Source organism: Miniopterus schreibersii (genome assembly GCF_964146895.1).
Source record: "Miniopterus schreibersii genome assembly, chromosome: 5".
Taxonomy (NCBI): domain Eukaryota; kingdom Metazoa; phylum Chordata; class Mammalia; order Chiroptera; family Miniopteridae; genus Miniopterus; species Miniopterus schreibersii.
Window position 1 is genome coordinate 65,100,800 of NC_138106.1, and position 12,549 is coordinate 65,113,348.

Genomic DNA, 12,549 nt, shown 5'->3' on the forward strand with positions numbered 1-12,549 from the left:
TCTTGTTTTTGCCTGTGGGTATGATTTGAGAAACAATTCATTGAGGGCACTTTTGAGTCCATGTTGAATAAAAAAAGCAATAAAGGTGAACAAATATTTTTTCTGTGGTCTAAGTCCGGTTAGAGAAACGATGGGCAGCATGTTAGCTTACATTACTGGAGCATTTTATTTTTATGGAAAGGGCCATTATACTAGTAATTGGATAAATCAGTTGTTTACTTGGTGTCCTTTGCTGAAAGATTCTGTGGTTTAAATGAGCTGCTCCACTGGTCATCATTAACTATATTCCTAAAATTAATTTGTTAGAGGAACTGTTTGGTTCATAGACAAGTGAATTTTACTTGGTTGTAGTGATGGGTGGAAAGGGTAGAGCCTACTGGTTATCCCACTGAGGCCCTGAACAGCACAAAGGGGAAAGGCCAACTGAGAAGAGAAGGGGAGATGGTAGCCAGGCAGCTCAGTTGGTTGGAACTCCTGACAGATATGCCAAAGCCGTAGTTTCAACCCCAGGTCAGGGCACACACAAGAAGCAACAGATGAATGCATAAAAAAGTGGAGCAACAAATTGATATCCATCCCTCCCCCGTCTCTGCCTTTCTCTTTCTTTCTCTAAAATCAATGAATAAAAAACAAAAGAGAAGAAAGGGGAAAGAAAGAAGTGACTGAGCCAATCTTCTCAAAACATTTTGTTGGACGTTTACTTGAAGATTGGTTTACTCCCCTTAGCCATCGGGTTGAGTCTTATATTTTTTGTAACTAGTTCTTAAATAATCCAACCGTTACTAAGCTGATGACCAAAGAAGTCCCTTCCAACTTCATTGGGTGGAGAAATCTCTTTTTTAACCAAAATCACTGAAAAATGTCTGCAACCAAGTACTCAGATTTCTTACTGGATCTACCCTTGCAAGATTGATCTTTCCAGATTAATTCAGTTGGTTAGGTTAGTTTTTTCCCAATCTTAGATAGATAGATAGATAGATAGATAGATAGATAGATAGATAGATAGATACCAATTACAGGGGCAGAAAGCTTTTGAGTTTTCTGGGGGAACAGGCCCTTTTGTGGAAGTTCAGTTCAGGATTATATCAGATGAGAGAAATGACTCTTCTCCCCAGGTGATACCAGCATGGAGTGACCCTTCATAGGATCACTGAGCTTTGCAGGGCACTCTGCCGAGGATGACTGAGAGCCTGTAATTTCACCATAGTTTCCCTTCAGGTCTTTGTCAACAACCCAGGGGAAACATTCCCTCTCTGCAGGCCAGCTTCGTGGGTGTGCAACCTGTATAGCTGCACAGGGCCCGGTTCTGGAAGGGCCCATACTGGGTTTAATGCTCTGATGTCACGGTTTTGAAATTCTCAACAATTGACAAACTAGGTGCCCCACATTTTGATTTTGTTCTGGGCTCTACAAATCATGTAGCTAGTTCTGCCTCTACTCTTGTGGGGCCACCCAAGTGTAACAAGAGTGAGAACATAAAATTTAGTGTTTAATTCACCACCTTCCTCCAAGTTTGTGTATCCAGAGGAGCACCTAATGAAACTGCTGCCCATTCCCTTATCTTAATTGATTTAATGTTTAAATTCTTTTTTTAAAAAAAATATGATTTTATTATTGATTTTAGAGAGAGAGGAAGGGAGGGAGAAAGAGAGAGAAACATCAATGTGAGAGGGTAACATTGATCGGCTTCCTCTGGCGTGCCCCATACTGGGGATGGAGCCTCCAACCTGGGCATGTGCCCAGAAATCAAACTGGTGACCTCTCGGAGCATGGGACGATGCTGAAACACCTGAGCCACACTGTCCAGGGCTGTTTAAACTCTTTTAATAGGAGGTTTTCAGAGGTCTCTTTTCCCCTTCTAGAACCATTTCCATACTGATTCAGAGCCTATAATTAAAAGGGTAATTCGGGTCTTGTCAACATGTGGTAGGCCTTATTTTTTAAGCAAGAACTAAGAAATATCCTTATTGACTGATGAGTCCAAATGCTGGCACCAGCAAATGATTGAGAATATTTATCCCTGAGCTTTCCTAATTTTCATAGGTGCAGCTCAAGTGAGGGATGGAGACTGGAGCACTTACCCACCCTCCTTGGGTGGTAGTGGGTGTGACCTGGTTGGCTTGGTAGGGTGGCCCAGGCAAGAGAAGGAAAGTCATTGTTGAGCCCATTCCTGTGGGAGCCTTTTCATTTTACTGCCCTTACACATGGGACACCTGAGCTGGTTGATTGAACAATTTCTACAAACTACTAATTAGGAGGTAGACTTGGTGAGAGGGAGAATAAATGAGTGTGAATACTTTGTAGATATTAGAAAAACACCTGTTGACAGTGACTCAGTAGCCCCTCCCTGATTGCAAGGGACAGTGTCTTCTGTCTGGTAAGCATCCCAAGGTTGACAATCAGATCTGTATGTCTCATGACATTAATTGCAGGGTGTTGTGGGCCAGGTTTCTGTAAGTTGGGTGGAGGTGGAGGCCATTGGCAGGAAGAAACGTGTGAGTGGGAGGAAGAAAAGAGATTTCTCTGGGGCTGTTGCAAGGCTGATGCTGGTGCAATAAGCTTGTGTTTCTTGAGCATTAAGCAGCATCTGCCAGGATTGTCAGCTACCGAGCAGCACATCTTCAGTACTTTTGACCCATGAGAGATTTGTGTGAAGGTAAAAGTGTGGTAAGTTTTAATACTGTTTTTTCCCCCCCACTGGTTGCTTTTGGTATGCATGTGGGGGGTATATATAGTAAAAGTGACTGAAACTTTTCAGGTTTCAGCCTATTGATTATTTTTATTCTGTTGGATAATTTTCAGCATTAGCTAAAAAAACAAAAATCTCAGTTTTAGTTTCTTTTTTTTCTTATTCCTTCTGCCCCAATTCTAGGTTCTTGATCTACTGAGACCAAGATTGAAGAATGACTAGGAAGGGAGTCCAAGGTCAGTTGATCACTTCTAGAGTAACCTTCACTGTGGGAAGAGCAAGAACTTTTTTTATTCATATAGACCTAGTTTGAATCCTGGCTCTACTGTGTATCTGTTTTCATACAAATAACAATCTATCTGAACTTCAGTGTTTTAATTTATGAAATGGGGCTAATAATGAGATAATATTAACAAAGAGCAGAGTGCAGTGTCTGTTTGATGATAGAGACTCAGCAAAAGTTGGTTACCTTTAGTTTGTCAACTCTTCCCCTAGCCCCCTTCCCTACCATTGGAGTCATGGCCTGCCATTCTTGACTCCTCTAATCATGAGTGTTTCCCCAGACTGTTTATTTGATTGAGCCACAGCTAAGACTAGCCTGATTCTAATGATTCTGTGGACATTTCACTTTATGTTAGTATCTAGCATTGTAGTTAAATAGGCAGAGTAGATGTGGGAAGTTATGTGTCTTCAATGCTGAATTCTACTTCACTTGATTTGTGACATTTTCCTCCTCTGGGACCTTCAGGAATCTGGCAATTGAAGCATGTTTTTGCCACTCATTTTTTCCATCCATCCCTCCATCCAGCCCTTAGGTACTGAACCATTTACTACATGCCAGGCACAGTTTTAAAAGCCAGAGATTAAGCAGTAAAAAAAAAAAAAAAAATCTGCATTCATAGAACTTTCATTCTAATGAGGTGAGATGCAATTAACAAAATAAGCCAGTAAATTGTATAGTGTATTAGAAGGGGACGCATTGTGGGGAAAATAAAGCAGGAAAGGGGGATAGGGTGTTGAGGTAGTTTGCAGTTTTAAATAGAGTTGACAGGGCCAGGCCTCAAGTTGAGAAAATATTTGAGCAAGGGCTTAGAGGAGATAAAGGGGAAGTGAATTTCAAGTGAGTACAAAGGCCCAAAGGTGGAGGGGAGCCTGGTCTGTTCAAGAAAAAGCAGGGAGGTCAGGGTGGCTGGTAGGGAGTGCTGGAGAGGAGAGTATGAGGGGAAAAGGCTGGACCCGTGCCAGGGGCTACGTCATGTAGGGCCACATAGGCCTTCTGAGGACTTTGTTCTGACTTATGCTTCAACAGGATAGCACTAGCTCCTGTACTGAGAATAGTCTGAAGGAGCAAAGGCAGAAGCAGGGAGTCCAGTTAGGAGACCATTGTAATAACTCAGGCTTGTACCATAGTGGTAGTGGGGGTAGGGTAGGGGTTGGTGAGAAGGGGTCAGACCCTGGGCATATTTCAGAGGTAGAGCCAATAGGATTTTCTGATGGATTGGATGTGGAAAGTGAGCAAAAGAGAGGAATCAGGAAGACTCTAAGATTTTTTATCTGAATAACAGGGAAGATGTCGTCATTAAATGGGGAAAACTGCAGGTAGAGCATATCTGGTCTAGGATGTCAGGAGTTCTGTTTTGGACAGTTTTGATTTTGAGATGTATGTTAAATATCTGAGTGGAGATGCTAAGTGGGCAGGTGGAATGGGAGTCTAGAGTTTAGGGGAGAAGTCTGGGCTAAAAATTAAATTTTATGAGTAGTGAGCATGTGGCATAGTAGTTAGCACCATGAAATAAGATGAAATCTCCCAGTGCTGAGGATAGATAGAAAAGAGCTTTAAAAACTGGGCTCTAGGATATTCCAATTTTAAGAAGCTGAGAGATTAGAAGTAATCAGAGAAGGAAGGGCCAGTGAAGAAAAACAAGGGGGCAATATTTTCCAGGGAGGAGGCCGGGATCAGCTCTGTGAAATTGTGCTAGTGGCTCCAGTAAGCTGAGGAGCAGAATTGGACATTGAATTCAGCAATGTGGGGATCTTTGGTTACTTTGATAAGAGAGCTGGAATCACTAAGAACCAGTAAGGAAGGGAAAAAATGAGGTGGGAAAGGCGAAGTTAAAGATCATTAAATTGTTGTCAATCTTTCCTCACTTCCAACTCAGAAGATCCGAGCCCCTCTACTTCCTATTTTTCTGATTTATCTCTATTATGTTGCCAATTCTGTTAATATTTGTAAGCAACGTTAAATTCTTTTGGATTGGGCTGGCATGCAAACAAGATGGGATGGCCCCCCCAGATGGGTTTGTCTCCAACCTTTGTTGGGGTATAACAGAGTCTGTTACAACTTCCTTTCCCATCTGGTGGTGGAAATGTGCCTGGTCCTGAGAAGGGGTGCTCCCAGGTTCAGGTGTGTTCATCGCCTTAGCATGGGAGACACAGGCCTTTTTAGGAGGATGCACTTGAGGGATGTTCTTTGGGGGAAAGTTGAAGCTTGTTCTTGTCTTCTGTTGACGAGGCCTCAAGAAGAACAATGTTTTAGCACATGTCTTGTTACAGAGGATGGCAAATAGAACTCTTGAAATTGGGATAAACTGGAGGGATTTCAGAGGAGAGCAACAGAGTGAGCACATGATGGTGCAACAAGAAAAAAATCATGGCACCTGAGGAAGCCTCTACAGCTGTAGCTGTTGCCCTTTAGGGCTGTGATGTAGTCCTGCAGAGGGTGACCTACATCTCACAAGTGACTGTGGAATTTGGCAGGTATTTCAGGGAGGCTCTTTCCTGGGCTAGAGCCATAGGATGACTCAGCCGGCTGGAACGTAGCTGGCATCCACTGAGGTACCAAGAGAACTCCCTGCGGTTTACTGGACACAATTTCCAGACAGTGCCTCTTGTGATGACCAAAAAGTGCCTGCTGCCTCCCCACCTCCCTCCTGTTGATTCACTAGGACCTCGCCATTTTTGGCTCATGAAAACAAGACTTGTTTGGGAGCACAGAATGTGATTTTTGGCTTTTCCTTTGGGGCTGTGTTAAGGTGCTAGTTGATGGATTCCTTGGCTGTGCAGAAGCTTTTTAGTTTGATGTAGTCCCACTTGTTTATTATTTATTTTGTTGTCTGTGCTTTTGGTATCATATCCAAAAGAATCATTGCCAAGATGTCAAGGAGCTTACTACCTATGTTTTCTTTTAGGAGTTACATGGTTTCAGGTTTTATTTTCACATCTTTAATCCATTTGGAGTTGATTTTTGTGGATAGTGTCAAATCCTGGTTGAGTTTCATTCTTTTGCATGTTTCTGTCCTACTTTCCCAGTACCATTTATTGAATAGACTGTCTTTACCCCCTTCATTGTATGTTTTTGTTTTCTTTATCATATGTTAATTGACCGTATAGACATGGGTTTATTTCTGGGCTCTCTATTTTGTGTCATTGATCTATATGTCTATTTTTATGCCAATACCATACTCTTTTGATTGCTATAGCTTTGTAATATAGTTTGAAATTAGGATGTGTGATGCCTCAGCTTTGTTCTTTTTTCTCAAGACTGCTTTGGCTAGTCATGGTCTTTTATGATTCCATACAAATTTTAGGGTTGTTTGTTCTATTTCTGTGAAAAATGCCATTGAAAATTCAATAGGGATAGCATTGAATATGTAGAATGCTTTGGGTAGTATAGAAATATTAATAATATTAATTCTTCCAATCCATAAGCATGAATTATTTTTCCATGTATTTGTGACTTCTTCCCTTTCTGTTTTCTCGTTGTTGAGTTTTAAGAGTTCTTTGTATATTTTGGATAACACTCCTTTATCAGGCATATCTTTTGCAAACATTTTCTCCATTTTCTTCTATTTCTCTTGACAGTGTCTTTTGCAGAGCAAAAGTTTTTAATTGTAATAAATCCAAGTTATCAATTATTTCTCTCCTGAATTATGCCTTTGGTTTTGTATCTAAAAACTCATTGCCCTACCAATGGACACCTAGATTTTCTTCTATGTTGTCTTCTAGGTGTTTTATAGTTTTGCATTGCACATTTAGGTCTATGATATATGTTCAGTTCACTTTTGTCAAGGATGTAAAGTTTCATTTTACATGTGGATGTCCAGCACCATTTTTTTTGCATGTGGATGTCCAGTTGTTCCAACATCATTTGTTGAAAAGACTGTCTTTTCTGCATTGTATTGCCTTTGCTCCTTTGTCAAAGATCAGTTGACTATATGGGTGTGTTTCTGGACCCTATGTTCCACTGTTCTATATGTCTGTTCTTTCACCAATACCACTCTGTCTTGATTACTGTAGCTTTATAGTAAATCTTGAAGTTGGGTAGTACAGTCCTCTGATTTTTCTTTCAATATTATGTTGGTTATTATGGATCTTTTCCTTTCCATATATACTTTATAATTAATTTGTTGATATCTACAAAACTAACTTGCTGGGATTTTGATTTGGATTGCATTGAATCTATAGATCAAGTTGGGAAGAAAAGATATTTTGACAATATTGAGTCTTTCTATCCATCAACATGTTGTATCTCTCCATTTATTTAGTTCTTTGGTTTCTTTCATCAGTGGTTTGTAGTTTTTCACATATAAATTTTGTACATATTTTATTAGATTTTTATTTAAGTACTTTGTTATTTTTATGATGCTTATGTAAATGCTATTGTGTTTTAAATTTCAAGTTGCAGTTGTTCATTGCTGGTATATAGGAAAACAATAGACTTTCACACATTAACCATGTACAATGAAATCTTGCTATAATTGCTTTTTAGTTCCAGAAGTTTTTGTGTTGATTTTTTCACATTTCCTATATAGATGATTATGTCATCTATGAAAGAAGACAGTTTTATTTCTTCCTCCCTTACCTTTTATTTCTCTTTCTCATCTTATTTTATGTGTTAAGACTTTAAGTCCAGTGTTGAAAAGGAGTGATGAGAGGGAATATCTTTGCTTTTTCCTGATCTTAGCAGGAAAGCTTCTAATTTCTCATCAAGTATGATGTTAACTTTAGAGTTTTATAGATATTCTCTATCAAGTTGAGGAAGTTCCCCTCTATTATTGGTTTGCTGAAAGTTTTTTATTTTAACATTTTGTCATTTTTATTTTTAATTACAGTTGACATACATTATTATATTAGTTTCAGATGTACACCCCAGTGATTAGATATTGAATAATTAGTGGCCATCCCAATAAATCTCACACCCATCTGACACCATACATAGTTGCTAGAATATTATTTACACCCCCATGACTATTCTGTAGCAATCAATTTGTACTTCTTAATCTCTTCATCTTTTTTGGCCATCCCTTAACCCCCCTCCCATCTGACAACCATCAAAACATTCTCTGTATCTATGAGTCTGTTTCTGTTCTGTTTGTATGTTTATTTTGTTTTTAGACTCAGTTGTTGATAGATTTGTATTTATTGCTATTTTTATTGTTCATATTTTTGATCTTCTTTTTCTTAAAGAAGACCCTTTAACATTTCTTATAATACTGGTTTGGTGGTGATGAACTCCTTTAGCTTTTTCTTGTCTGGGTAGCTCTTTATCTGTCCTTCGATTTTAAATGATAGCTTTGCAGGGTAGAGTAATCTTGGTTGTAGGTGAGTTTTGTTTTTTTAATCATGATTGGGTGTTGGATTTCATCAAATGCTTTTTCTGCATCTATTGATATGATTTTGTGATTTTTCTTTTTTAGTCTATTGTTGTGATGGATTACATTAACTGATTTTCAAATATTGAATCAGCTTTGCACATTTGTGATCAATCCCACTTTGTTGTGGTGTATAATTATTTTTATACCTTGTTGTATTTTATTTGCTAATAATTTGCTGAGAAGTTTTGTATCTGTGTTTATGAGATGTAGTGGTCCGTAGTTTTGTTTTCCTGAAATTTCTTTGTCTGATATTGGTTTTGGGGTAATGCTCGCCTCATAGAATAAATTAGGAAGTATTCTCTTTGCTTCTATCTTCTGGAAGAGATTATGGAGAATGGTATAGTTTCTTTATTAATTGTTTGGTAGAATTCACCAGTGAACCCACCTGAGCCTGATGCTTTTTGCTTTGGAAGATTATTCATTACATATTCAATTTCCTCGTAAATATAGGCCTATTTACATTGTTGTGTGAGAGTTTGGTAGATTTCTTTCAAGGAGTTGGTCCATTTCATCTAGGTTATCAAATTTGTGGGTATCGAGTTGTTCATAGTATTTCTTTATTATTCTTTTAATGTTCATGGAATCTTTAATAATGTCCTATCCTTCATTTCTCATGTTAGTAATTTGTCTCTTTTCTCTTTTATTTCATAGTGAGCCTGGCTAGTGGTTTATCAATTTTATTGATTTTTCCCCCCCTCCAAAGAGCCAGCTTTTGGTTTTGTTGATTTTCTCTATTGACTTCCTGTTTTCACTTTTAATTTCTGTCCTAAGCCTTATTATTTATTTTTTCTGCTTACTTTGGATTTAATTTGCTCTTCTTTTCCTAGTTTCCTAGGGTGGAAGCATAGATTATTCATTTTAGAGCTTTCTTATTTTTAATATGTGCATTCAATGCAGTATCTTTCCTACTAAGCCCTACATTTGCTATAATCTTCAAGTTTTGATAAGTTGTATTTTTATTTTCATTAAACCCAAAATACTTCAGAATTTCTCTCAAGACTTTTTCTTTGTCCCATTTGTTATTTTGAATCAAGTTGTTCAATCTCCATGTATTTTGGGGGAGTTCTAGGTAACTTTCTGTTATTGATTTCTGGTTTAATTCCATATATGGTCTGAGAGCATATATTGTAGAATTCTATTCTTTCAAATTTGTTTAGGTGTGTTTTATAGTCCTGAGTGTGGTATACCTTGATGAATGTTTCATGTGAGCTTGAGTAGAATGTGTATTCCTCTGTTGTTGAATGGGGTAGTCTACTGATGTCAATTACATCCAGTTGATTGATGGTGCTATTGAGTTCAACTATGACCTTACTGATATTCTGCCTGCTGGATCTGTCCATTTCTGATAGAGGGTATTCAAGTCTCCAACTAGAGCCCAGCCGGGCGTGGCTCAGTGGTTGAGTTTACACCTAGGATCCAGGAGATCGGGGTTTGAGTCCCGGTCAGGGCACATCCCGGGTTGCGGGCTGCAGCCGATCAATGACTCTCTCATCATTGATGTTTCTATTTCTCTCTCTCCCTTTCTCTTTGAAATCAATAAAGATATATTTTTATAAAAAAAGTCTCCAACTAGAATAGTGTATTCATCTATTTCTCCTTGCATTTATATCAGTTTTTGCCTCATAGTATTCTGATGCTCTGTTGTTAGGAGCACACGTATTAAAATCTTTTTGTAACTTCTTGGAGAATTGACCCCTTTATTATTATGCAATATCCTTTCCTTGCTCTGAGGTCTGCTTTCTCTGAAATTAATATAGCGACTGCCACTTTTTTTTATTAGGGTTAGCATAATATATATTTTTTCATTCCTTTTAATCTATATGTATCTTTATATTTAAAGAGAATTTCTTGCAAACTTGTCTTTTAATTAATATATTTAGACCATTGACATTCAAAGTGATTATTGACAAAGTTGGATAAATATCTACTGTATTTGTTACTGTTTTCTGTTCATTGTCCTTGTTTTTGGTTCCTATTTTTGTCTTCTGCTCTTTTTCTGCCTTTTGTGGTTTTACTTGAAATGCTTTTTTACATAACCGCCTGCCCTGAGACACACACACTCCACAGGGACCTCCAACTCTGTGCTGCTTGATGGGAACCATAGTGGGGTTGGGCCTCTGGTGCTAGTAATTTCTCTGCATCACTTGGAGAAGCAAGCACACACAGGTTGTCAACCTGACTTCATACCTTTGGACAATAGCTGCCTCTGCTTTCACCATTTCCTCTTCCTAAGACAATGGGAGCAGAGTATTTTATCACCAAGAAATACTTCTCACTTTTCCTGTCTTGGTCTAGGAAGCAGAGGAGTAATGGGAAACAAAAATGTTGAGGTCATCATAGTGTCACTGCCAGGGTGGGACCTGGATGCAAACTTTGCAGTATCAGGGTGGGATTCACATCAAGGAGCCTCCCTAATTCTTCCTTGGCCCATGGTGGATGAGTGGTGAACATTTTATTAGCTTTAGGAAAGGAAGATAATTTGCTTTCCAATCATCTCCAAATGTTGAAGGGCCCTTTTAGAAGCTGGGAGCAAAGTTTACAGAGTGTCTCTCTGTGAAGGCCTCGGATGACTTTTAATGTGGGAATTAGTAGAGCTTAAATTCCTCTGGCGTGTGCTCAGCTACCCACTGGCAGTGTTGGACAGATGAAGTGCAGGCGGTGTCTGCATCTCTGGCAGAGGCTGTGAGGGGTGGGAATTAGCTTTAGTTCCCCATTTTTGTTGTCTGCCACACCCTGACAGGTCTTATTTACAACATGTTAGCTTCTCCTTGGCTAGAGCTCTTGTAGTGCCACGCTAGCTTCAGCACGTATGCACACACCCCCTTGGGGCTGAGTACTCCACATCACTTGCACCAGATGGATCTGGTCTTCTGCCCACTGAGATCACATAAGAGTGATGCCAGGCAGAGCCACTCTGACAGGTGGGGCTGGTCTTGCATGTGATTGGAGTGACCAGAGCATACTTGCTACGTTAGCTCCCCCCTTCCTTCTGCACCCTAGCTTTAGTGCAGCTCTGGGTCCATTTGCCCTGACTCTGTGAAATGTATTTCTGAATATCTTAGTAATGTCAGGAGAGGTGTTGGCATTTGTTTGTTTTTTCCATTTGAGTGGAAATTTAATAGAAGCCATGCTTTCCTAATACCTCTAGTTGTCTCTCAGGTAGCAATGTGCTTCTCTGGTTATGTGCCTGCCTACTTCTGTTCAACCCTGAGTTCTGATTTATGCTTTAAAAGCCAATGGCAAATAGTGGCAAGAGAGTAAATGTTGGGCATGGTGGTAATGGGCCCAGCTTCACTGACAATCACAGCCTCTTCCCTTTCTCTTTCCACCTTATGTATGGGGCTATAATGATGATATGCATGAGAAATTCCATGAGAGTTTCTAATCTCTAGGGACTAATTCCTCCCTGGGCCGGGGGGCTGGGGAGGTGCCAGGCAGTGGTTGTAGGGCTGACTCTGGCCCCTGACCTGTCTCTCATGATCAGGAAATATGGGTTATTTGGAAGATGAAGTGTCACTTGCCTTGATTTGTTTGTTTTTCAGGAGTGTGCCTTTGTTGAGGACATAGGCCTTACTCTTGTGGGTTATTTTTAATTATTATTTTTAATGGTGCAGTATTAAAGTGTCATATCTTCTTTCTGAATTCACAGAAACACACACAAATAGGCTGGCCTTGGTCTGTACTTTGTTGTTGTTTTTAATATTTTATATTGATTTTAAGGGAGAGGGAGAGAGAGAGAAACATTGATGTGCGAGTGAAACATTGATCAGCTGCCTCCTGCGTGCCCCCCCACCAGGGATTGAGTCCACAACCCGGGCATGTGCCTTGACTGAGAATCGAACCGGCAACCTTTTGGTTCACCGGATGACACCCAACCAACTGATCCACACAGGCCAGGGCTATACTCATGTTTGACAGCTGACAATCCATAGAGGCTGTTGGGCCAGATCCTAGTTACCATCATATCTATTGCCCTCTACCCACTTTGCTTTATCAAAACAAAATCTTTTTTAAAAGTGCTGCTCATTCATCTCATGTAGTCTAGCTCAATGCTTTCCAACATTTTTTATGTCACAATATATATATAGAATGTGACACTATGTAGATATGAGGGCTCATTCTTAGGCAATAGGCCAGGGGTGTCTGTCTGACTTCCATAGGCCTTGGCCCCTCCAACCCTTATACTCACCTGGCTGTTCCGGGACT

General features: G+C 39.6%; 1 protein-coding gene across 3 annotated transcripts in view; it reads left to right on the forward strand.

The window, feature by feature from the left end:
- TMEM45A (transmembrane protein 45A) overlaps positions 1-12,549 on the forward strand; it is a 75,660-nt gene that overhangs the window by 16,667 nt on the left and 46,444 nt on the right. Inside the window, exon 2 of one of the 3 annotated variants that reach the window (XM_081138478.1) lies at positions 2,873-2,925. The exons of the other annotated variants lie outside the window; for them this stretch is intronic. Within the exon in view, the coding sequence (XP_080994604.1) occupies positions 2,904-2,925 (22 nt within the window). The 5' untranslated portion in view covers positions 2,873-2,903. The remainder of the gene's footprint in view (positions 1-2,872; positions 2,926-12,549) is intronic. 3 annotated transcript variants of the gene reach the window in all.